Source organism: Oncorhynchus masou, chromosome 16 (assembly GCF_036934945.1).
Source record: "Oncorhynchus masou masou isolate Uvic2021 chromosome 16, UVic_Omas_1.1, whole genome shotgun sequence".
Classification (NCBI taxonomy): domain Eukaryota; kingdom Metazoa; phylum Chordata; class Actinopteri; order Salmoniformes; family Salmonidae; genus Oncorhynchus; species Oncorhynchus masou.
Window position 1 is genome coordinate 8,073,655 of NC_088227.1, and position 26,636 is coordinate 8,100,290.

At 40.1% G+C, this 26,636-nt stretch overlaps 3 protein-coding genes across 17 annotated transcripts in view; 2 read left to right on the plus strand and 1 right to left on the minus strand.

Moving 5' to 3' along the window:
- Nucleotides 1-6,300, minus strand: part of LOC135557409 (mitotic checkpoint serine/threonine-protein kinase BUB1-like) — a 23,605-nt gene extending 17,305 nt beyond the window's left edge. Inside the window, exon 1 of the mRNA XM_064990639.1 lies at nucleotides 6,202-6,300. The gene's annotated coding sequence lies outside the window, so the exon portion shown is untranslated. The remainder of the gene's footprint in view (nucleotides 1-6,201) is intronic.
- LOC135557412 (heterogeneous nuclear ribonucleoprotein Q-like) lies at nucleotides 4,990-18,397 on the plus strand. 5 transcript variants are annotated; one of them, XM_064990653.1, is made up of 11 exons: nucleotides 4,990-5,175; nucleotides 11,502-11,679; nucleotides 12,643-12,761; nucleotides 12,845-12,952; nucleotides 13,234-13,347; nucleotides 13,586-13,762; nucleotides 13,908-14,043; nucleotides 14,178-14,383; nucleotides 15,218-15,367; nucleotides 15,456-15,577; nucleotides 17,279-18,397. In XM_064990653.1, exons 1-11 carry the CDS (start codon nucleotides 5,173-5,175, stop codon nucleotides 17,853-17,855), a joined length of 1,890 nt encoding a protein of 629 aa, XP_064846725.1. In that variant the 5' UTR covers nucleotides 4,990-5,172; the 3' UTR covers nucleotides 17,856-18,397. The 5 variants fall into 5 exon arrangements, with proteins under 5 accessions (XP_064846725.1, XP_064846728.1, XP_064846724.1 ...); XM_064990656.1 differs by lacking the exon at nucleotides 4,990-5,175 and adding an exon at nucleotides 5,335-5,438; XM_064990652.1 differs by lacking the exon at nucleotides 4,990-5,175 and adding an exon at nucleotides 5,349-5,430.
- Nucleotides 18,398-18,767: 370 nt separating this feature from the next.
- LOC135557410 (sorting nexin-14-like) overlaps nucleotides 18,768-26,636 on the plus strand; it is a 30,040-nt gene continuing 22,171 nt past the window's right edge. For 4 of the 11 annotated variants that reach the window (XR_010458207.1, XM_064990640.1, XM_064990643.1 and 1 more), the window contains exons 1-4: nucleotides 22,295-22,510; nucleotides 22,662-22,811; nucleotides 23,031-23,151; nucleotides 23,321-23,397. Coding sequence is in view for 10 of the 11 variants with exons in the window: in XM_064990640.1 (XP_064846712.1) it covers nucleotides 22,675-22,811; nucleotides 23,031-23,151; nucleotides 23,321-23,397 (335 nt within the window). In the remaining variant the exon portion in view is untranslated. Of the gene's footprint in view, nucleotides 19,305-19,847; nucleotides 20,117-22,294; nucleotides 22,812-23,030; nucleotides 23,152-23,320; nucleotides 23,398-26,636 lie in introns of those variants that run through there. The other 7 variants (XM_064990645.1, XM_064990646.1, XM_064990642.1 and 4 more) reach the window with 6 other exon arrangements.

The window sequence follows — 26,636 nt, forward strand, 5'->3', positions numbered from 1 at the left end:
TAGTTACTACAGTGCTGCTATTCGGGGGCTAGCTGGCTAGCTACGTTAGAAGAACGACAATAGCTGGCCAGCTAACCTAGAAAATCGCTCTAGACTACACAATTGTCTTAGATACAAGGGTGAAAGTTTTCCACAGTTTTCCACAGCATTGCATATTATGGGGCGGCAGGGTAGCCTAGTGGTTAGAGTGTTGGACGAGTAACCAGAAAGTTGCGGAAGGTTGCAAGCTCAAATCCCCGAGCTGACAAGGTATAAATATTTTGTTCTGCCCCTGAACAGGCAGTTAACCCACTGTTTCTAGGCCCGTCATTGAAAATAAGAATTTGTTCTTAACTGACTTGCCTAGTTAAATAAAGGTACAATTTTTTTGTAAATTTAATCCACAGCGTGGAGATCTACAAGATATTAGACTAATAGTTCCAGTTGTAATTGGTACATTTGTCCTGTCCAGTTGTAATTGGTACATTTGTCCTGTCCCCTCCCCTCCACCAAGGACCTTACCATAGACTTTAGAGATGGTGCTGCACTTGGAGCAAGTCGTAATGACATGCATGAACCATATGTGATGTTGGGTTCGAAGAGTCGCCCTGACCCATGGAGCCAGAGGAGAGATGTAAGAAGAAAGGTAATACCTTTGACCCTTCGTCAATTCATATTTCCTCAATTCTCCCCATCCTTCTCAAAAGCCATTGGAAAATGTTATAGGGGAGGGCCTCCATCACTTTGCAATAATGTAGCTATGTTTTTCATTTTACTGTAGCAGCACAACTGAAGCAATGCAAATTGTGTTCCCTCCCCAGGTAGCTGTGGTCAGGCCCAAAAACCGAACAGTGGCAGGTGGAGAGCATGGGACTATAGTCCCCCAGAGGTTGCAAGTCCTACATCAGGCCGAACCTATCCAGGAACATCCTCCTGTTGACGTAATTCTCTGTTTTTAACCATAGCTACAAATTTAAAGTAAATACATTTTAGCTTTATTTTATTTGAAGGGACAGCTTCCTGGACTATAATGCACTTTCAATGAAGAATCTGTGTCTGGGAAACCACCCCTAAAAATGTTTCTTAAATTGTGTACCTTAGGTGCTAGTAAAATGCAATAGAAGACCTGAAGGGGTGAAAGTAGGGTACTGGTAATTTACTAGGTATTTATCTTGAAAGACAGGTACAGTGGGGCAAAAAAGTATTTAGTCAGCCACCAATTGTGCAAGTTCTCCCACTTAAAAAGATGAGAGAGGCCTGTAATTTTCATCATAGGGACACTTCAACTATGACAGACAAAATGAGAAAAAAAATCCAGAAAATCACATTGTAGGATTTTTAATGAATTTATTTGCAAATTATGGTGGAAAATAAGTATATGGTCACCTTCAAACAAGCAAGATTTCTGGCTTTCACAGACCTGTAACTTCTTATTTAAGAGGCTCCTCTGTCCTCCACTCGTTACCTGTATTAATGGCATCTGTTTGAACTTGTTATCGGTATAAAAGACACCTGTCCATAACCTCAAACAGTCACACTCCAAACTCCACTATGGCCAAGACCATAGAGCTGTCAAAGGACAACAGAAACAAAATTAAATACCTGCACCAGGCTGGGAAGACTGAATCTGCAATAGGTAAGCAGCTTGGTTTGAAGAAATCAACTGTGGGAGCAATTATTAGGAAATGGAAGACATACAAGACCACTGATAATCTACCTCGATCTGGGGCTCCATGCAAGATCTCACCCCGTGGGGTCAAAATGATCACAAGAATGGTGAGCAAAAATCCCAGAACCACACGGGGGGACCTAGTGAATGACCTGCAGAGAGCTGGGACCAAAGTAACAAAGCCTACCATCAGTAACACACTATGCCGCCAGGGACTCAAATCATGCAGTGCCAGACGTGTCCCCCTGCTTAAGCCAGTACATGTCCAGGCCCGTCTCAAGTTTGCTAGAGAGCATTTGGATGATCCAGAAGAAGATCGGGAGAATGTCATATGGTCAGATGAAACCAAAATAGAACTTTTTGGTAAAAACTCAACTCGTCGTGTTTGGAGGACAAAGAATGCTGAGTTGCATCCAAAGAACACCATACATACTGTGAAGCATGGGGGTGGAAACATCATGCTTTGGGTCTCTTTTTCTGCAAAGGGACCAGGACAACTGATCCGTGTAAAGGAAAGAATGAATGGGGCCATGTATCGTGAGATTTTGAGTGAAAACCTCCTTCCATCAGCAAGGGCATTGAAGATGAAACGTGGCTGGGTCTTTCAGCATAACAATGATCCCAAACACACCGCCTGGGCAACGAAGGAGTGGCTTTGTAAGAAGCATTTCAAGGTCCTGGAGTGGCCTAGCCAGTCTCCAGATCTCAACCCCATAGAAAATCTTTGGAGGGAGTTGGAAGTCCGTGTTGCCCAGCAACAGCCCCAAAACATCACTGCTCTAGAGGAGATCTGCATGGAGGAATGGGCCAAAATACCAGCAACAGTGTGTGAAAACCTTGTGAAGACTTACAGAAAACATTTGACCTCTGTCATTGCCAACAAAGGGTATATAATGAAGTATTGAGTTAAGCTTTTGTTATTGACCAAATACTTATTTTCCACCATAATTTGCAAATAAATTTAAAAAAAATCCTACAATGTGATATTCTGGATTTTTTCCCCTCATTTTGTCTGTCATAGTTGAAGTGTACCTATGATGAAAATTACAGGCCTCTCTCATCTTTTTAAGTGGGAGAACTTGCACAATTGGTGGCTGACTAAATACTTTTTTGCCCCACTGTACCAGTTAATGAGCTGAGCAGTACAGACCAAATTGTATAGGAGGATGCACCTGAACGTGCTTCCAGAACTGCACTGGCTGAGTCGGAAGCCTCAAGGACCATAAGCCAACCAGTCAAGCAGAAGACAGTCCCCATCAAGGATCAGGATCTCTTTATCTGAGACAGCCTGAAAGCGATTCAGATATTAAATTGGATGCATTGTTGGCCTCGTCTGACTCATCATCTGAAATGTCTGATTAATTTGACTCTTTGTCTGGCTTAATCTGAATCCAATTCATCTGACCCTGAGACGGAGGCATAAACCTGAATGAGATTAAGTTAGCTCTAAGGATCAGTACTAGCACTGCATAATGTAATATGATATGATGGTTGTCTTGTCCAGAATAATTTACATTTCTTTATGAAATTATGTGAAGCCTTGAAAAATAATGCTTTTGAAATGGTTATTTGTCTGGCTGTTCTGAAGATTACATAACTTGGGTCCACCTACAGTGCCTTCAGAAAGTATTCACACCCCTTGACTTATCCCACATTTTGTTGTGTTACAAAGTGGGATTAACATGGATTTAATTGTCATTTTTGTTAACGATCTACACAAAATACTCTGTCAAAGTGGAAGAAAAATTCCACTTTTAAACAGTATATTGATTAGATAAGTATTCAGCCCCTGAGTCAATACATGTTAGTATCACCTTTGGCAGTGATTACAGCTATGTGCCTTTCTGGGTTTAACATGCTGGAAATACATTTAGAAATCCATGTTATTTAATTATTGTGCCAGTGTCTGCGATGCCAAGGGCTATAAAATAGAACTCCTTTCTATTTCTGACGCAGATCTTGGGCTGAAAATCCTGCCTCTCCCATCTCCTCATTGGTTTATAGAAGCAGGTACCCGCTTGCCATCTCATTGGTTATACCCACGTGGGTGATTGAAATACGAACATTGTTGCCGGTTGTCGTGGTAATACTAATGAAAGTATAGATGGATCACCATATAAGTTCAAAGATGAAAAAGCCTGGAAGGAGGAGAGAAGACTCGAAACGATTCGGTTGACCGTTTTATGTGTGGATTAATTGTCGGAGTAGAGGTTCTTGTGCATTTCAGAGAAAATAACAACTCAATGTTTATATCCCAGGACAAATTAGCTAGCAACAGCAAGCTAGCTAAATTTCCATACATGTTTAATGGTTTTCGACCTGTCCCCAAATTCATGGATTTGGTTCAGAGTTTGTTTTGATATTTTAGCCTTCGTGTCGTGATCGCGTTTGGTGTAGGGGGACAAAATACATTAATGCACGATAAGCGCGTGCGCAGCAGGTTTAGGTTCGGTGTAAAAGCATTCCAAACCTGGATTGTACAACATTTGGACATAATTCTTAAAATCAAACTCGGTCAAATTGGTTGTTGATCATTGCTAGACAAACATTTTCAGGTCTTGCCTAGATTTAAGTCAAAACTAACTTGGTAAGCAACTCCAGTTTAGATTTGGCCTTCTGTTTTAGGTAAGTGTCCTGTTGAAAGGTGAATTCATCTCCCAGTGTCTGGTGGAAAGCAGACTGTACTGGGTTAACCTTTAGGATTTTGCCTGTGGTGGGGTTACACCTACATTTATTTAGGCTTGCCATATCAAAAAGGGGTTGAATATTGATTTCAGACATTCCAGCTTTTCATTTAAGCAATATGTCAAAACAAATTCTACGTTAACATTTTGGGGTATTGTGTATAGGTCAGTGACAAAAAAAATCTAAATTTAATCAATTCAGTCTGTAAAACAAAACGTAGAAAAAGTCAAGGTGTGAATACTTTCTAAATACACTTTCATTTGGGTCCATATGCCCTGATACCTTTTCTTGTGAAACTAATTCATGGGACATGAAGAGTGATGAAGATAGCTATGATGCCTAAATATTTAACACCTTTGACTCCGTTTGTTCTAGAAAAATAAAGTTACTATGCCATTGCTTCTGTTCTGTGCCAAAAGGTGCATGCTCCCACCCAAGCGAAAATACACCAAGCCCGTGGTCAGCAGTTGCTGAAACCCCATATGTAGAAGCACTCTGATAGCACGTCATTAGTTACCACAGCTACAAAGTCATAACCCCGCCCATTTCTACAAAATTAATTTTTGTCAAACCTGACTAAATCTAACCATATGCCTAACCTAAAATTGAAATTAAGATCAAAATCTAATTTGTTTTCATTATTTAGTCAGTTGACTTTGTGGCTGAGGTAACTAGTGACAACACACTCGCATCTACAGTCAAGTAGCCGCCATTTTTCATTATCGGGACAGGAGCCTGACCTAACCTTATGCCGGGAATCGTATTTTTTTATTATTATTTTTTTTTAAACACCCTGAAATCAGACAAAATCAGCAACGTGCACCTTGGTGAACTATCGAATGGTAAGTAATTTACATGGTGTTAACTGGTGAATTCACGCGGATAGGTTCTGGCTGTATTTTTAAAACAATGTGGAAAGTGGTTAGCTAGCTAGTAACGTTAAACGTTACTCCTAAGAGTCCTACTCGACATTTTGAAAATGAATTCCAGGATTGGCTAGCTATTTTGCGCCTGGAGCCCAGGCCGGCGCCACTAGAGTAGATCCACTAGCGATGCGGAAGCGGTGAGACATTGCAGACGTGAAACGCATGACAAAGGTTAATTTGTAAGTCGCTCTGGATAAGAGCGTCTGCTAAATGACTTAAATGTAAATGTTAACTAACGTTTACTAGCTAAGGTTAACTTGTTATTCGCTTTAGCTAGTAACCGGTTACGTAGAACTATGGCTAGCATTGGCTACGCGGCGTGGATGTCTCGCATGGGTTGGTTAACGGGATTGCAAACACTGAAGTCTTAACATAGTTAGTTAGCTAAGTCGTTAACATTTAACTGACATTCAAGCATTTCTTGGCAACTATTGTTTCCATGTACGTTACAGTAACGCCAGGAAAAAATTATCGTTGTGCACAAAAGCACGTGTAACGTTAACTACAGTAAGTAACTAGCTGGTTCTACTCGAATTGGTAGTCCAACAACTCAAACCAAATGTTAGTTAGCTAACTGAATGTAGTTAATGGTAAACCAATGACTCCCAATTCAGTTAAGTATCAATATGTTCAGTATAATGCCTGGTGTCCTGACAAATTGTTCAGGCCCTATAGTAGCTAGCTAAAACAAGACCATCGACGTAACATAACTGATGGCTTTTATTATAACGTTAGCTATGTCTTCATTGTAGTTTCGTGATTAGCATGAGCATAGGCGGGTTGATTTGTCACCTGTGCACTAAACTTGCCAGGACAATGAATTAAATGTTTATTTGTATGCAATGTGGCCTGGAAACCTAACGTTGAATTACATTGAATTCTATGTTGGACAGAAATTAGCTTTTGAATCAGTTTCGAATGTTGAATAAAATCATACTTTACCGGTTGGTATTCCATTAGGAATGTATAATTACATCAACTTTTCAGAGCGCTGGTAGTGCATTCAGATTCTCGAGGCTAAAGAAACGCACACCTATTTAGGCGAGGTGCTGGCTCGGGGAGTGGAACACTTTTTAAAAATTAAGGAGAGCCTCACAATCTCGGAGCTCAGATGCAAAAATATTTATGGATAACGTTTCGACAGACAAGCTGTCTTCATCAGTGTATAGTGACAACACTGCGGGATGACTCATATAGTGTCAAAAGACACACAGGTCTGTAATAATGGCCGGGTGTGGCCTGATATTTCATATCAAAAGACACACAGGTCTGTAATAATGGCCGGGTGTGGCCTGATATCATTGGTTAATTTTCATATTAAAATAGCATACAAAAAACAGAAATGGATAGTGTACGATCATAGATACAATTTGGCTACATAAGCCTACAAACATTTACAATAGCATAATCACAAGAATGGCTTCAGATAAATGTCTACGTTGAGACCGAAGGGAGCAAGGGTCTTTAAATTAAAGATCCAAGCAGCCTTTCGTTTTAACAATAAATTGTCAAGGTCATCCCCTTTCCGAGGGAGGGTGACATGTTCGATGCCAATATAATGTAGAGACGAAATCGAGTGGTTTTCTTCCAAAAAAAGTGGGCCGCAACTGGGTAAGTCCAGCTTTGGCGCCTTATGGTGCTACGATGCTCCAAGATACATACTTTTAATTTGCGCTTTGTTTTACCCACATCATTTTTTACTACAGGGACAAGTTATAAGATAAATAACTGCCTTTAGTGGAGCATGTGATAACACCTTTGAAGGATCTACATTTATAAGTTCCATTACATTGAGCACAGCCATTACACTTGTAGTTTCCATCCAGTAAGGGAGCAAATACACGTTGTGCAGGGATATCTTGGGGTGGTAAATCAGAGTTTACCAGTTGATCTCTGAGGTTTCTGCCCTGCGAGAATATGGGGGCAGAAACCACATTACTGATACTATCATCGGATCTTAGAATGTGCCAATGTTTGAACGATTCCCTCAATTTGTTCAGAGCACTTTGAATTAGAGGTCGACCGATTCATCGGAATGGCCGATTTTTAATTAGGGTCGATTTCAAGTTTTCATAACAATCGGAAATCGGTATTGTTGGACACCGATTTGGCCGATATGTTTTTTTGCGTGTTTTTTTTTGACACCTTTTTATGCAATCTTTATTTAACTAGGCAAGTCAGTTAAGAACACATTCTTATTTTCAATGATGGCCTAGTAACGGTGGGTCTTGTTCAGGGGCAGAACGACAGATTTTTACCTTGTCAGCTCGGGGATTAGATCTTGCAACCTTACAGTTAACAGTCCAGCGCTCTAACCACCTGCCTCTCATTGCACTCCACGAGGAGCCTGCCTGTTATGCGAATGCAGTAAGCCAAGGTAAGTTGCTAGTTAGCATTAAACTTATCTTATTAAAAACAATCAATCATAATCGCTAGTTAACTACACATGGTTGACGATATTACTAGTTTATCTAGCGTGTCCTGCATTGCATATAATCGATGCGGTGTGTATTCGCGAAAAAGGACTGTCCTTGCTCCAATGTGTACCTAACCATAAACACCAATGCCTTTCTTAATAACCTCTTTGGGATCGTTCGGCACGCTATCGTCCCACCTCGCCAACAGCCAGTGAAATTGCAGGGCGCCAAATTCAAAACAGAAATCTCATAATTGCAAGTATTTTACACCATTTTAAAGATACACTTCTCATTAATCCAACCACAGTGTCCGATTTCAAAAAGGTTTTTCGGCGAAAGCAGAACATATCATTATGTTAGGTCAGCAACTAGTCACAGAAAGCATTCAGCCATTTTCCAACCAAAGAGTTCACAAAAAGCAGAAATATAGACAAAATGAATCACTAACCTTTGACAATCTTCATCAGATGACACTCACAGGACTCAATGTTACACAATATGTGTATGTTTTGTTCGATCAAGTTCATATTTTTATCCAAAAACCTCAGTTTACATTGGCGCCATGTTCAGAACTGCCTCCAAAACATCCGGAGAAACTGCAGAGAGCCACATCATCAAATAACATAAATACTCATCGTTAACTTTGATGAAAGATGCATGTTTTTACATAGAATTAAAGATAAACTTGTTCTTAATGCAACCGCTGTGTCAGATTTCAAAAAAGCTTTAAGGCAAAGCACAATATTCAATAATCTGAGAACAGCGTTCTGCCACAAAAGTAAGCCATACAGTTACCTGCCAAATTGTGGAGTCAACAAAAGTCATAAATAGCATTATAAATCTTCACTTACCTTTGCTGATCTTTGTCGGAATGCACTCCCAGGACTCCCACTTCCACAAGAAATGTTCGTTTTTTTCCGATTACGTCCATATTTATGTCCAAATACCTCCGTTTTGTTCACTATTCCAAAGGCGCAATGTGCAAGCGCAAAATCCAGACAGTCGAGTTCCATTACAGTTTGTAGAAACATGTCTAACGATGTTTACAATCAATCCTTAGGGTCTTTTTATAATAAATCTTCAATAATATTCCAACCGGACAATAGCGTATTCATTACAGAGGAAAAAGAAGGAACGGTGTGACCGTGCAGTAAACAACTGATTGGCCTCAGCCTAGTCCACTTGTTGAAACAGCTCTTATTCGACACCCTTCCACAATAGAAGCCTCAAACAACTTTCAAAAGACTGTTGACATCTGCTGGAAGCCTTGGGAAGTGCAATCTGGCCCCATAGACACAGCATATTGGATAGGCAATCGCTTAAATGGAACTACAAACCTCAGATTTCCCACTTCCGGGTTGGATTTGTCTCCGGTTTTTGCCTGCCATATGAGTTCTGTTATACTCACAGACATCGTTCAAACAGTTTTAGAAACTTCAGTGTTTTCTATCTAATACTACTAATAATTTTAGCATCTGGGACAGAGTAGCAGGGCAGTTTACTCTGGGCACTTTATTCATCCAAACTAGTCAATACTGCCCCCCCTGTCACCAAGAAGTTAAAATCAATACACAGAAGTATATATTTTGAAACCTGCATATTTGGATAAAAGAAATCCAGGTTAGCAGGCAATATTAACCAGGTGAAATTGTGTCACTTCTCTTGCGTTCATTGCACACAGTCAGGGTATATGCAACAGTTTGGGCTGCCTAAATTGCTAGAATTTATATGTAATTATGACATAACATTGAAGGTTGTGCAATGTAACAGGAATATTTAGACTTATGGATGCCACCCCTTAGATAAAATATGGGACTGTTCCGTATTTCACTGAAAGAATAAACGTCTTGTTTTCAAGATGATAGTTTCCGGATTCGGCCATATTAATGACCTAAGGCTCGTATTTCTGTGTGTTATTATGTTATAACTAAGTCTATGATTTGATAGAGCAGTCTGACTGAGCAATGGTAGGCACCAGCAGGCTCGTAAGCATTTATTCAAACAGCACTTTTGTGCTTTTTGCCAGCAGCTTGTCGCTGTGCTTCAAGCATTGTACTGTTTATGACTTCAAGCCCATCAATTCCCGAGATTAGGCTGGTGTAACCGATGTGAAATGGCTAGCTATTTAGCGGGATGCGCACTAATAGCATTTCAAACGTCACTCGCTCTGAGACTTGGAGTAGTTATTCCCCTTGCTCTGCATGGGTAAGGGTAATGCTGTTTCGAGAGTGGCTGTTGTCGATGTGTTCCTAGTTCAAGCCCAGGTAGGGGCAAGGAGAGGGACGGAAACTTTACTGTGCCTATAAGAACATCCAATAGTCAAAGGTATATGAAATATAAATGGTATAGAGAGAAAGTCCTATAAATACTATATTAACTACAACCTAAAACCTCTAAACTGGGAATATTGAAGTCTCATGTTAAAAGGAACCACCAGCTTTCATATGTTCTCATGTTCTGAGCAAGGAACTTAAACGTTAGCTTTCATACATGGTACATATCGCACTTTTACTTTCTTCTCCAACACTTTGTTTTTGCATTATTTAAACCAAATTGAACGTTTTGTTTTATTTGAGGATTAATTGATTTTATTGATGTATTATATTAAGTGTTCATTCAGTTGTTGTAATTGTCATTATTACAATTACATTTTAACAAATTGTCCGATTTAATCGGTATTGGCTTTTTTTTGTTCCTCCAATAATCGGTATTGGCGTTGAAAAATCATAATCGGTCAACCTCTACTTTGAATAGCGGGTAGTTAGAACGCAAGAATGCTTATTTTTGCAAGACTGACCTTGAAAAAGGTAATGTTCTGTTTAGAATTTTCTCAGTGGCATTATTAATCTGACCAATTTTGTACCCCCTCCCCTTGAATTTTCTTTGCGTCTCAACCATATTTCTGTCAATTTGATTTGTTTTTTTTTTACAAATTCTTTTGATTTGACAGAATTGGCAAACTGTTTTTCAAGGGATGTAAGTGGGTGACAACTATCAGCCCTCAACAAACTTATGATTGGTGGGTTTCCTATAAAGATCAGTGTATAGAACATTATCTTCACACAAGATCAGAAGATTAAGAATACTTAAGATTAAGATACTATTTTGACATTTATCAGATTGCATAGTAAATCTCAGATGCTCAGAACAGGAGTTAAGAAAAGCTTGGAACGCCTGGAGCTGTTTTGCATCAACACTCCACAGAACAAAATTATCATCAATATACCGTTTCCAAATACTGATGTTAGGCAAGAAAACATTTTCGAGAGGATTGAAAATAGACTGTTTCGCCATGTAACCCACATACCAATTAGCATAGTTAGGAGCCATAGGGGATCCCATAGCAGTACCATTCTTTCTGAAATGAAGAAATCATTCACCTGAAAGCTTGCGCACAATATAAAATATATATATGCAGGAGATGCATGCATACTTGTCGATCTCGTTTACATGGTTCTGTGCATGCATCAGAGATCTGAACACTACCAGCACTTTACAGAGTTGATGTAATTGTACATTCCTGTGAATATATTGTCTCACATTGCTGACGCCAAAAGGATCAACTCCACAGACAAACGGTAAAGTACGTTAAAATATAATTTTATTAAACACTCTGGCTTTCCCGAGTCAAAAACTTTCCCGAGTCAAACACTAATTTCAGCCCGACATAGTATTCAATGCAATTCAACTTAAGATTTCCAGGCAAGCAATGATGTTATGCCTGACAGTTATGTTTTGCTTATTTGAATTGGCTAAGTGCAGTAGGTGCTTAACTGTTATTGGAACAGTCATTCAAGTAATTTTACTCATCATTGCATTAAACAGATGGCGACCGATCAGACAACTGATCATGTAAATGGGAATGGTACAGAGGAACCAATAGACATAACTGAAGTGGACACAACTACAGCTGAGGTTATCCATTCAGACAATTTCCAGACTTTATTAGATGCTGGTTTACCACAGAAAGTTGCAGAAAAACTAGATGCAATTTACATAGCAGGTAAGTGCATGTTAAGCATAACCTAACTGTTTTTTGTTGTCATGTTCTTCCTTTTTTAGTTTGTATTTCTGCTAGAAACTTGTATTTATTTACCTCAGCAACTTTGTGTGATATATTTACAAACTAAGCTATCCCCACCAGAACAAAGAACTGTGAATTTGATTCTATTGTGTTTGGGTTGAGTTGACGAGTTTTGCTATGGCTAACACTAATTCTGCTAATAGGTTATGCATGTATTGATTCATTGCAGATGTCTGAATTGACTTGTGCATGTACAGCTGACCTGGTTCATGCAGTAGGATTAATGCTTTGGGTGTGGGTGCTGTTAGCAAGATACTTTTTCCCTCCTTTGATTAGCTTGTTTGTGTGCATTTCCTTGGTTTCTGTAAGCATAAATCATTATTCTTCATTGCAGATGTCTGAATTGACTTGTGCATGTACAGCTGACCTGGTTCATGCAGTAGGATTAATGCTTTGGGTGTGGATGCTGTTAGCAAGATACTTTTTCCCTCCTTTGATTAGCTTGTTTGTGTGCATTTCCTTGGTTTCTGTAAGCATAAATCATTATTCTTCATTGCAGATGTCTGAATTGACTTGTGCATGTACAGCTGACCTGGTTCATGCAGTAGGATTAATGCTTTGGGTGTGGGTGCTGTTAGCAAGATACTTTTTCCCTCCTTTGATTAGCTTGTTTGTGTGCATTTCCTTGGTTTCTGTAAGCATAAATCATTCTTCATATTTTATAATGTACAACTAGCCTGTCTGGTTAATATTTCTAGCAATGTTGACAATTTTGGGGGGGGGTTTTGGTTGTCCACATGATGATCTCTATACTCAAATACTGGAGCAACTCAACATTGCTGTGATGGTTTACCGCTAAGATCTGATTGGACATAATCCCATGAGTTCTTTGTGATTTCATTGGCAAACAGTGGTTATATTTGAAATGTCACCCTTCTACAGGCTTGGTATCGCACAGTGACCTAGATGAAAGGGCTATTGAAGCATTGAAAGAATTTAACGAAGAAGGTGCTCTACAAGTCCTGCTTGAATTTAAGGAAAGTGATCTGTCGCATGTGCAAGTAAGTGGCCACTGCGTTACACTTAGTTGAGGATGATTTAATGAAACGCAGGGAGTACTAAAAGCTTCAACTTTCCCTTTCAGAACAAAAGTGCCTTCCTCTGTGGAGTAATGAAGACTTATAGACAGAGGGAGAAGCAAGGAACCAAAGTTTCAGATTCCACGAAAGGACCAGATGAGGCGAAAATAAAAGTATGTCAACACCAGGAATTAAGTTTACTCTTTGTAGAGATGAAGGCATGCCTCTTTTCCAATATCTTGCCATAGCCAATTGTAAGAGCCTTGCTCATTTGTTGGCAGACTTGATCTTGACTTAGCTCGCCTGAGTAATATACCAATGTTACAAAAGTCTGTCAGTTTAGGCTACGCGGTCACATTTTTTGCATAACTGATTTATTGTGGTTGTGTGAAAATCAAGCGCCGTCTGTGTGTGGTTACAGCAACATTAAATATTTTTATTTTGATAATGACAGGCCCTGCTTGATAGAACCATCTATACACTTGATGTGACAACGGGTCAGCGGAAGTATGGAGGCCCCCCCCCAGAGTCTGTGTATTCAGGTGCTCAACCCACTATTGGAACAGAGGTAAGGTCTTTATCTTTCAGCGAACAAACACTTTAGAATAAGACCATCAAATGTCGACATCTCTGTTTGGCCTTATGATGACGTTTGTAATTCTGGAGTGACTCTTGTTGCACTGAGAGCTTACCGCTAAGATCTGACTGTGCCAAATTGTAAAACATTCCCATAAATATTTTACATTTCCAGAACTGAACACTTTCTTAACTGCTCACAAATGTTTTTTCATGACCTCCCTTTGCAGATATTTGTTGGGAAAATTCCTCGAGACTTGTTTGAGGATGAGCTGGTACCCCTCTTTGAGAAGGCGGGACCTATCTGGGATCTACGTCTAATGATGGATCCCCTGAGTGGCTTGAACAGGGGCTACGCCTTTGTCACCTTCTGCACTAAAGAAGCTGCCTCGGAGGCTGTAAACCTGGTCAGTGTCTCCCCATGCTTCCAGTTATGGTCTGTCTCTTCAGCCTTATCAGTCAGTTTGGAAGTATGAACTTTGGCATAATCTGTGCCATGGCTGTTTCATATTTATCCTTGTCACACTGGTTGATGAGTTCCTATTTCCCCAGTGTAATAACCATGAAATACGCCCCGGCAAACACATTGGAGTGTGTATATCTGTTGCCAATAACCGGCTGTTTGTCGGCTCCATCCCCAAGAGTAAAACGAAAGAACAGATTGTGGAGGAGTTTGCTAAAGTCACAGGTAAGAAATGTCTTTGTTGATGGGTGAGATGGGTACTTTTCATTTGATTTTGTCAACGACATGTCTTGTAGTTGTAACTAAATACATGATCACATATTGCTCAAACCTCGCTAAACTTTTTCTATTTCTAACAGAGGGTCTTAATGATGTCATACTGTACCATCAGCCAGATGACAAAAAGAAGAACAGAGGTTTTTGCTTTTTGGAATACGAGGACCATAAAACTGCTGCTCAGGCCAGACGCAGGCTAATGAGTGGCAAGGTGAAAGTGTGGGGGAACGTGGTTACTGTGGAATGGGCAGACCCCATCGAGGATCCAGATCCAGAGGTTATGGCCAAGGTAAGTGATCTGCTGACTACAAAGTGATGAAACACTGGAGAAACAAGGCGTTATGTCCCAAAGGGCACCCTATTCCCTATATAGTGCACTGCTTTTGACCAGGGCCCATTGGACCTGCTCAACAGTAGTGCACTATATACAGTGCCTTCAGAAAGTATTCATACCCCTCGACTTATTCCACATTTTGTTACAGCCTGAATTCAAAATGGATTAAATAGATTTCTCACCCATCTGCACACAATACCCCTTATTCTACATTTTGTTACAGCCTGAATATAAAATGGATTAAATAGATTTCTCACCCATCTGCACACAATACCCCGTAATGACAAAGTGAAAACACATTTTTAGAAATGCTTGCAAATTTATTGAAAATGAAGCCGTTATCACATTTACATATGTAGTCGCACCCATGTAAGAAACACATGTTAGAATCACCTTTGGCACAGATTTACAGCTGAGTTTTTCTGGGTAAGTCTCTTAAGAGCTTTGCACACATGGATTGTACAATATTAGCACATTATTATTTTTAATATTCTTCAAGCTCTGTCAAGTTGGTTGATCATTGCTGGACAGCCATTTTCAAGTCATAGATTTTCAAGCGGGTTTTACGTCAAAACTGTAAGCAACACTGGAGATTTTCATTTGAGATATTTCCAACCTGAAGTCTCGCTTTATAGGCTTGCAGTTGATGCTTGATCAACCTTTGATGTCTTTAATTTAACAAAATACAACCACTAGTCTTTAAGTGGGTGCAGATCACACTGATGCCTGTGTGTAACCCATGTAGTTGAAGTTCTTAACACATTTCTCATTGTGCATTTCAACCCACAGGTCAAAGTTTTGTTTGTCCGAAACCTTGCGAACAGTGTTACGGAAGAAATACTTGAAAAATCCTTTGGCCAGTTTGGTAAACTGGAGCGAGTGAAAAAGCTGAAAGATTACGCCTTCGTTCATTTTGATGAGAGGGACGCTGCAGTCAAGGTACTTTATATTGAGTGGTAATATAATGAGAATTACATTGTGTACAGTGTAATTGTATGATTACTGTAGTTTGCCATCATCTCCACAGGCGTTGGCTCAAATGAATGGCAAAGTTCTGGAAGGAGAGAACATTGACATAGTTTTTGCAAAGCCCCCTGATCAGAAGAGGAAGGAACGCAAAGCTCAGAGACAAGCAGCCAGAACAAACATGTAAGACAAGGCTTTTCAAGGCCCAATTTTAAATTGGTGCATGACTGATTCTAAAGCCTTGTTTACACTGAAGGCCCTAATGTTCAAATCCGTTTTGGAGTACTGACTGTCAAAATGGCAAGGTACAAGTGACCACATCAAATTTGTGGGTGTTCAGATGGCAGTTATTTGCTGACATGGCTATGCTAGTTGTCATAGTAATGATGTGTGTGTGTGCAGTGGTGTAGGCTGATTTGGCTGTGCTTGTGCTTCCTATCAATCAGAAGTTATGTAGCAGGCTAAGGTTTTGCTTTGAAAGTTCAAATAGTGTCATAAATCAAATCAAATTGATTTATATAGCCCTTCATACATCAGCTGATATCTCAAAGTGCTGTACAGAAACTCAGCCTAAAACCCCAAACAGCAAGCAATGCAGGTGTAGAAGCATGGTGGCTAGGAAAAACTCCCTAGAAAGTCCAACACCTTGGAAGAAACCTAGAGAGGAACCAGGCTATGTGGGGTGGCCAGTCCTCTTCTGGCTGTGCCGGGTGGAGATTATAACAGAACATGGCCAAAATGTTCAAATGTTCATAAATGACCAGCATGGTCAATAATAATAAGGCAGAACAGTTGAAACTGGAGCAGCAGCACGGCCAGGTGGACTGGGGACAGCAAGGAATCATCATGTCAGGTCGTCCTGGGGCATGGTCCTAGGGCTCAGGTCCTCCGAGAGAGAGAAAGAAGGAGAGAATTAGAGAACACACACTTAGATTCACACAGGACACCGAATAGGACTGGAGAAGTACTCCAGATATAACAAATTGACCCTAGCCCCCTGACACACAAATTACTGCAGCATAAATACTGGAGGCTGAGACAGGAGGGGTCAGGAGACACTGTGGACCCATCCAAGGACACCCCCGGACAGGGCCAAACAGGAAGGATATAACCCCACCCACTTTGCCAAAGCACAGCCCCCACACCACTAGAGGGATATCTTCAACCACCAACTTACCATCCTGAGACAAGGCTGAGTATAGCGCACAAAGATCTCTGCCATGGCACACCCAAGGGGGGCACCCACCCAGACAGGACGGGCAAATAAATCATATTTTACCATTCAGAAAAGTCGCATGGCTAGGAATCAGATTTGTATCTGATTTCAAACCATCTACGAAGGTGGTTTCAAATAAGTTTATTTGTCACGTGTGCCGAATACAACCTTACAGTGAAATACTTACTTACAGGCTCTAACCAACAGTGTAAAAACGGTATTAGGTGAACAATAGTTAAGTAAAGAAATAAAAACAACAGTAAAAAGACAGTGTAAAATAACAGTAGAGAGGCTACATACAGACACCGGTTAGTCGGGCTGTTGAGGTAGTATGTACATGTAGATATGATTAAAGTGACTATGCATATATGATAAACAGAGAGTAGCGTAAAAAGAGGGGTTGGTGTGGTTGGTGGCAGGACACAATGCAGATAGCCCGGTTAGCCAATGTATATATATATGAAGGTTTGAAATGTGTTTTGAATTTGAATTATGTGATTTTTGGCTGTTCAGACTGCAGGAAAAGTAACCGATTCTAATGGGATTCTAATTGAGTCACTTTAAGCTGCCAGTGTGAACAAGGCTTTAGTGATCAAATCAGAACAATGAGTCCATGTGTGTTCAGTGCCTTGAACAATTTTACCAGGTTCTGCTTGTTTCTCCCATAGGTATGATGATGATTATTATTACAACTACGGCCCCCCTCAGTTGCCCCCTCCCACAAGAGGCGGCCGGGGCAGGGCAGGTTATTCTTACCCACCCGACTATTATGGCTACGATGATTACGAGGATTATTATGGTTATGATTATCCCAACTACCGCGGGGGATACGACTATGACTACGACTACTACGGCTATGATGACTTTCAGGCTCCCGCTAGAGGAAGAGGTGGCAGAGGTGCACGGGGGGCATCCCCAGCCAGAGGTAGGCCAGGCGCTCCCAGGGGAAGAGGTGGCTTTTCCCCGCGTGGTGGTCCAGGATCAAGTAGAGGAGGTGTGCAACAGCGTGGCCGCGGCGGGGTACGTGGTGTGAGGGGTGACCACAGTGGAAATGTAGGAGGAAAGCGCAAAGCTGATGGGTACAATCAGCCAGATTCCAAGCGGTGCCAAACCAATAATCAGAACTGGGGCTCTCAACCCATTGCTCAGCAACCACTCCAAGGTGGTGATCATTCTGGTAACTATGGTTACAAATCTGACAACCAGGAGTTTTATCAGGATTATTTTGGGCAACAGTGGAAGTAGAACATAAGGGCTTTAATTCCAAATCCTTTTTTAGACTTGATCTGATTGGCCCTAAATCCATATGGTTGCCTCAGTTTTTTTTCCTCCAATTTGGTGACATCTGGCAAGATTTCTTGTATATATTTTAATAATCTGCTTGTACTTGAACAGTAGTCACACTTCCAACTGTTTTTGACTAACTGTTTTTTATTTTTTCAAAGTTGATTAATGCGATTTCCATAATCAGGTTTAAAGATTTAAAAATGTGCAATCATGTGATCCAGCTATTTTATTTGGCTGTAGTTTTATGTATGTTTTTAGTGATTCCATGTTTTAAGTAGCTAACAGCAACTAAACTTATGTCTCTTAAACATGTACCTACTTAAAACAAATGAAACCACAATTTGTATGTTACAGAAGATAATGCTAGGAAATGGCATGTCTTGTAAAAAAAGAAGAAAAAAAAAGACTAGTCCTATTTATTGGGCTTTACATTTTGGCTTGTATTTTTTTGCTATTTGTCTGCTTTAATAAACATACACGCAGAAGTGTACAAAACCTCATTGTGTTTCAAATTCATGTTTCGGAAAATTCTCTCTTCAAATTGCCTTCAAATTTAAGGCTTATTGTGGAAGATAATAACTAAAGGTTTGCTTATGTTTGCCACATGCAGCAACTTCACTTTTGCCATAAAAAATGTTATCACTTATTTCAGTAGTCGGCATATTCCACAATTCAAGTATTACGTATGTGTAGAGACATACTCCATTTGAGTTGTTTTTTTAATTCGAGACCGTATCTCGAACATTCTCAATTTACATTTCACAATTTCGTAGCCCAAATTTAAATGGATTCCCGTTTTAAAGAAATGTCATGAAAAGTGGAGTCTTTCTCCGATGGCCAGTTCAAATGTATCCCTTTGGCTATTAAGAAATTAGTCTGTGAAGATGTTCTTGTCCCCGAAGGCTCTACATAGTCATTGGTAGCATTAACACTGATTTTACGTGTTTCTCAATCAAATTAAGCAACGATGGGAATAATTGGCATGCATCAACTGTCTGTACGTAGTGCTTGTAGTTTGGACATAACCACCAATCTTTCCATATCCCAACCACTTGACTCTGGTTACCTTTTTAAAATAACACAGCAAGGCCACTGTTCTGCTGTACCTTTTCCTGATGGCATAGTGCATGTGAAGTTGAAGGGTGTAGAGGTCTTGGTGAATGTCTAGAAACCCCTTTGCTTTTTCCTTACTCAAGTTAATTTGCTTGTCTTTAATGTGCATTGGACTGTGTTCTGTAGTTACTTGTGGGTAGCTAGCTGGATGTTATGTGCCGTGATCTATCTTCTAATTGCGTCCTTTTGTTACCTGACTAGCAGGGAAAAGTGGTCGAGGCCGGTCCTGACCTGTCACTATGAAGACTGACCTGCTATGTGGGGTTATACTGGAAGCTGCCAATTGAAGTGATGGTAAGGTCAACTCAATGGTCCAATGATATTCCAACTTTACAGGAGCATATCTGCCAAATTAGAAGATAATCAAAAGGGCAAACTCAAGACACTTGTTGCTTGGACTTTTTAGACCGTTGCTGCAAATAGTTTTCACACCTCTGAAAACCTCTCAAAGCTAACTATCCAGATCATATTCTGCGCATGTTATTTTATGCACACTTTGTAGCTGCTGCTCACACTCCCCTCCCGTTTTTCTTTTTACTCACCCTCTTCTGGACCATGCTGATGTAGCCTATGACTTTCTCATATTTCTGAACAGCTGAAATAAACCCCAAAGTGATTTGATCTAACGTTCCCCCAAAATATATTAAGGCTATTACAACCATTGTCTGTTGTAACGGATATTGCAGTTGCACAAGCAGGAAGCAGTCCTTACACATTCATTCCATTGGAGAAAAAACAGTCAGTTTTTTGTGTGAAGTAGGCTAATGCTTTATAGTCATATCGTAGCCACTAGCCAGAGTTCCTGGGGGGGAGAACAACACTACTACTTTGACTGCCTGTCTGCCTTCTGCTTAGCCAATTCTTGTGATGAGAAAATAACATTAAATTGCTAATTAGACTGCGTCTCTGTGTCTTGCTTGTGTTTCATATGCTGCCTAAATAGCTGCATAGAACGAGAACTCCCCACTTGAGTTTTGCTTTGGGGCAAAATATTATCTGCGTTTCAACCACACCCACACCCTGACCCTACTAACTACTATTTTGCTTTTCAATGATAATGCAAGTACCGCACGAGTAAGCGTCCTAGCTGTTCCAACTCTGGACAGGTGAGCATGTATTTTAACCCGTTAACCAGTGTCTGACAATGGGCGAGTGTTTTGCATCGCCCGGCGCGCTATTATTGCTTGTGTCGTTTTGTCAACTACTGCTTAGACTGCCTACTATTTGTCATAATCTTCATAGTATGCTGCCATATCGATGATTGCTGGAAAAAAATAACTAGCCAATGTTTGCGATGAGAAACATTAAATCACTATTTTGACTGTGTGTCTTGCTCGTGTTTGATATTCTTGCCTAAATTGCTGCATGTTAACTCAGCAGCTAAAAAGAACATGGACTTGCTAGACTGCTTATGTTTGCAACAGACAACTGTTCCAACCGACACAGTTTGTACAAAGCATGATTGCTGCATGTAACGCCACCTGAAAATAATTACATTAAGTCACGCTTGAGGCATGGAAAGCATAGTTTGAACATGTTGACCATGTCTTAAGCATAGACTAAAAAAAAACGTATGTATGTATATAGTGTAGGCTACAACATTAAGTGGAAGTAGCAGTGGATCACTGAGCAGACACTACTGTGGGCAGCAAGTTAAGTAAAAAAATAAATACTGCACATGTGCAGAAAGCTCATTATCCACAGGAAAGTGTAGTTCCAGAAAATCCAAAACCACAGCCATGCCATTGTTATTATAAGCTTGCCACCTACCCCATGTCTCCAAAGAATATGCCATTTTAAAATTACTATTGAAGATGTTGCGTTCCCAGTGGAATGTTCATCCCGAAATGTAGTTATGCCTTTTGCACTTTGTCTAAGTTTGAAGTGGCTCAGATGAGCTTGACACCAATGTATATTTTGATGAATAATGCAGCTTTACGATGGAATAGACCTATTTAATTCTGTTTTGATTGATTTTAATATAATGTTTAGGAGGGTTTTAGGTTTAACCAACTGGCATAATGGTCAGGCATTCCAGGAAAGTGGTTATTTTCAGAACTTGTCTTTAAAGGGTCAGTTAAATACCTCAGTACAGAGGATTAAACTGCCCTGTCTACTTTAAGTATGGAAACGTAATTGATGAAAGCAGGGCTTGTTCCATGTAGTTTGTTTATTATAGGTGCTGCATGCTGTTATTCTAACACTGCCAACAGTCAAGCTGAGCATGTTAAATAATCTCATATAATGAGCGAATGATGGAACAAACCTTGCTTTCATATGGTTTGAACTGCATTGGCTATGTGCTTATTCATAATGTAGTTATAGGTTGTATAATAGTTTAGGAAAATGGTACTTCTTGTAAAAGCTTGAAGGAAAGACATGCTTTTTTCAGAAGCATTGCAGCGTCCCCTTTTCTTTCTGGGATAGGATAGTAAGTATTTTGTATATGATCCATTCCTTTTGGTTGCCTGGAAACCCAATGTAGCATTATATGCCATTCAACATTGTGTTTTCAGGCAACCCATTTGGAAGGTTGCATACACATTTAAGTTTGAGAGACATCAGTCTACTTTGTGTACATACATTTGCCTAATCATGATGTACAACATGAATGTCGATCCGACATCTATGAGCTGCCTTTTTGTCACATGTGACAAGTGTCTTGAATCTGCATCATGTTTAGCATGTAATTTAGTATCGGAGTTAGCTGGATATGACTTGGTATATTCAGTTCAAATGGGATACTGCAGTTTAAATAAAATAAAAATATGTATTTCCTGGATCGCATAAAGGAGACAACTTAATCAGGTTTTGTACACAGTTTACTCTGAAAAGCTGTTACCAGTTTAAACAGTTGTTGGTGGCTAATAATTGTTTTTGCATTCTTGCAAATAAATGTTTTTATACTGTATAGTGAGGCGCGTGTCATTTATTTTTAAAATAAAGGTCTTGATTTTCATCACTGTCTTACAATATAAAAATATATTTGATCAATTTATGACTATTCGTCCAACATAGTTGTATACATTTAAATGTAGATGTTATGGAATAACGCAAAAAAAAATCAGCATTCTGCTTTGTGCACCACACCTTGGTATGGAATTTACGGTAATGGTATTAATTTAATTTGACTAAAGTTCGTGTTACTTTCAAACATACTATTTCGTTTAGGAAATAGTTTATGATTATGAATAACAAGCAATTACCAGTTGAGACTACAGTACTAAAGATTTTCCAGTAGCTTCGCCTATCCCTCCCTCTCTGGTCTACTGGCACTTCCTGTGGTGAGGATTAGAACCGGAAGTGACAACCATCGGATTAAGGAAACTCGACCTGTCAAGGAAATCACAATACTTTCTGAAATGGGAAATAACAAAAGTGCTAACCATAATTAAAAGGATCTATCGTTGAAGAAATTAAAAAACAATGTGAAACCTGAACAAAATTATGACATGGTTCGCTGTTTGAAGTACTAATTGATGGGATTATATTGTGTATTAGTAAGTAGCTAAAGTCGCGAGCCTTCCTTGTTAACTTTAGCATACGCGTCAAACGTTATATAACGTTTGAGCTAGCTAGTACATTTTTAGCTGGTGTTATGGGTCACTTGTTTAGGGTGTCCATCTAGCTTTTTAATGTTTACTTCAACAGACCCCATTGTAAAATGGAACGTATTCGAGTTTATTTGGAGAATCTGAAGCAAGGACTGCAAATTGATGTCCTGAGGGAAATTGGACGTCAATATCCTGTCATTTGCTTTCTTCTGGTTTTCATGCTTTCATCAACTATACTTCTTAATAGGTAGGTTTTGTGGACATACAATGGATATTTGTTCATGTGGGATGTTAAATGTCATTTGAAGTACCTGTAGTTAAAGTTATCTTGCTCATTCTGGAGTGTCAGGAAAAGTTAGTTCAGCACACCGTCTAAACTCATCATTTCAGAATGTTTTCTTTTTTTAGTTCCGGTATTAATAACCAGACGTCTAGCTATATGTGTCTGACCAGGTTTTTCTTACAGGTATCTCCACATTCTGATGGTGTTTTGGTCCTTCCTGGCTGGAGTGATTACATTCTATTGCTCCCTCGGCACAGAATCCCTCCTGCCCAACATCCTCTTCACCATGAAGCCCAAGAACAAAGTAAGTTGAATGTTAAATACACAAATACCAGTAGTTGGGAGCAATGCAGTGTCACTCCAGTGGTGAAGTGACTCAGTTGCTTAACTTTTCTAATGGGTCAGTTCCCATTTGTCAGCAGAATATCCAAAAGTAAGTTTTGTAGCTTTAGGATCTCCCTCTATTTCTACAGCAGCAGGAGCAACAGGAGCTGTTTCCATTGGGACACAGCTGTGCAGTGTGTGGGAAAGTAAAGTGCAAACGTCACAGGTATGTCAGCACACTAGTGATGTTGAGGTTGACTCATAACCCGCAGTCCCTGCATGTTAAGGGTCATTAAATATTGTGTAAGTAAAGGGTGGGTCGCGGCAAGGTTTTATAAAGAGAAAAAAACGCATAAATTCATAATGTATCATTATTGTACAATTAATCTCCATCGGCTACATTGAGGTTTGCTACATTGATGTTTTTCTTGATAAATCTTTTATTTGGTGTTAGGCCCAAAAGCCAAATACACTCCAATTGCCAAATGCTTTTGTGAACTTGGGCAGAAAAGATCACGTTGATCCACTGAGGCAAAGAGGACTTTGTCACAGTTTTTAATTCAATAATGAAAGCTGCGAAATGGAGAGTTGAAAATAAAGAGAAGGGTGCGTCAGAACAATAGCCTAATGTTTTGGACAGTCACAAGACCGGGTCATCAAATATGGCACATGAAAGGAACTGTACTGTTCAGATGGGTTGCAAATACATACACAACACTGTAAACTTCAGAACAACTGCAAACCCACCTAGCAATCTCCATCAAAGTTGAAATCATGTAGTAACCCAAAAAGTGTTAAAACAAATTAAAATATATTTGAGATTCTTCAAAGTAGCCACCCTTTGCCTTGATGACAATTTTGCACACTCTTGGTATTCTGTCAACCAGCTTCACCTGTAATGCTTTTCAAACCGTCTTGAAGGAGTTCCCACATATGCTGAGCACTTGTTGGCTGCTTTTCCTTCACTCTGTGGTCCAACTCATCCCAAACCATCTCAATGGGTTTAGGTCGGGTGATTGTGGAGGCCAGGTCATCTGATGCAACACTCCATCCCTCTCCTTCTTGGTCAAATAGCCCGTATAAAGCCTGGAGGTGTGTTGGGTCATTGTCCTGTTGAAAAACAAATTATAGTCCCACTAAGCGCAAACCAGATGGGATGGCATATCGCTGCAGAATGCTTTTACCATGCTGGTTAATTGTGACTTGAATTCTAAATAAATCAGAGTGTCTCCAGCAAAGCACCCTCACACTATTACACCTCCTCCATGCTTCACGGTGTGAACCACACATCTGGAGATCATCCATTCACATACTCTGTGTCTCACAGACACGGCGGTTGGAACCAAAAATCTCTAATGTGGACTCATCAGACCAAAGGACAGATTTCCACCGGTCTAATGTCCATTACTCGTGTTTCTTGGTGACCTTTAGTAGTAGTTTCTTTGCAGCAATTTGACCATGAAGGCCTGATTCACACAGTCTCTTCTGATTAGTTGATGTTGATGTGTCTGTTACTTGAACTCTGAAGCATTTATTTGGGCTGGTAACTCTAATGAACTTATCCTCTGCAGCAGAGGTAACTCTGGGACTTCCTTTCCTGTGGCGGTCCTTATGAGAGCCAGTTTCATCATAGCGCTTGATGATTTTTGCGACTGCACTTGAAAATTTCCGCATTGACTGACGTTCATGTCTTATACTAATGATGGACCAACGTTTTTCATTGCTTATTTGAGCTTTTCTTGCCATAATTTGGACTTAGTCTTTTACCAAAGAGGGCGATCTTCTGTATACTACCCCATACCTTGTCACAACACAACTGATTGGCTCAAATGCATTAAGAAGAAAATCAATTCCACAAATTTAATTTTAAGAAGACACACCTGTTAATTGAAATGTATTCAAGGTGACTACCTCATGAAGCTGGTTGAGAGAATGCCAAGAATGTGCATAGCTGTCAAGGCAAAGGGTGTCTATTTGAGGAATCTCAAATATAAAATATTATATTTTGGTTACTACATGATTCCATATCTTATTTCATAGTTTTGATGTATTCACTATTATTCTACAATGTAGAAAATAGTAAAAATAAAGAGAACCTACTCATTCAAGGGTTTTCTTAAACTTTTGATCAATTGTGTATATTGTCGATTCCCATCGGTCTGCCACTTGCCTCTTTCTTTCTTGTTTGCCAACAGTACTTGATCGCTAACTTCTATGGTGGCCCCTTGATCTTTCTGTTATAAAATCTGTTTTTCGGTTCTGTTCTTTTACAACATGTTCCAGTGCAATCACCATAGCATCCTTCACATCCTTGGAGAGCGACACCACATACTCGTCGTAACTGGTAACAGCTGGATCGTTCAGTGTTTCTGAAAAGCACATTTACTGGCAGACGAGGGATCCTTCCATACATCAAGTAGAAGGGGGCTTACCCGGTCTTCTCATGGGTGGTGCAATTGTACATGAACGCCAATGTTTGCAGGTGCCTCGGCCTGTCTTGCTTGGTGCTAGAGCTTGGATCATGCTGCCAAATGTCTGATTGAAACATTCCACGCTGACATTCCCCATCAGGTGATACGGTGTTGTGTGCGACTTCCTCACACCAGAGACTCTCAGTAACTCGCTGATCAACTGTCTCTCGAAACTTGCTCCTCGGTCACTATGAATTCTCTCAGAAAATCCATACACACAGAAGTATCGGTCCTACAGGATTCTTGCTCCCTGCTTAGCTGATTGGTCTCTGCAGGGAAAGGCTTGAGCCATTCTTGTAAAGTGATATGTTGTCACTAGTATGTCAATGAACTTGTTGTTTGATCATTCAGCGGACCAGAAATTGATACAAACCAGTTGTAGCGGCCCCGTCAAGGTGATACTTTCCAGTGGAGCCCTGCCCTCGGGCTCAACTGTCTTGCTGACGATACAACAGTGGCAACCACGGACATAATCCCTAACATCTCTGTCAAGGCGCAGCCAGAATAATCTCTGTCTAGCTATGGCAATTGAACTGACCCTGATGACCTGCATGATCATGAACACCCTTCAAGACTTTTGCTTTGAGAGACTCAGGAACTACGTACTGGAACTACTTTGTCTTTATCTGATCTCGTGAGACTCTGTACAGTACGTCATTACTGACAACAAGCTTCTCCCAGCTCTTCAAGTGTCTGATGGCTGTAACTGTTTCTCTTGCTCTTTCCCTTTTTGAAGGCCTGCGTTGTCTCTCCACATAGAATAGCACACGAGAAATGGTCCTGTCGTTGAGTAGATCATCACAAAGCTCCTTCTAAGAGTAGGCAGGTAAGGTGTCTTGGCCAGGAGATATCAGTTGAGGTAAATGATGCACATGTTCTAGCTCCTGTTTCCTAGTTGTCATGTGACTGGAGTATGGCTGATGTATTCACTGCCAAGGACTGAGAACACATGTAAACAGACATGGAAGTTCTGTGAGCTTACACATTTGGAGCT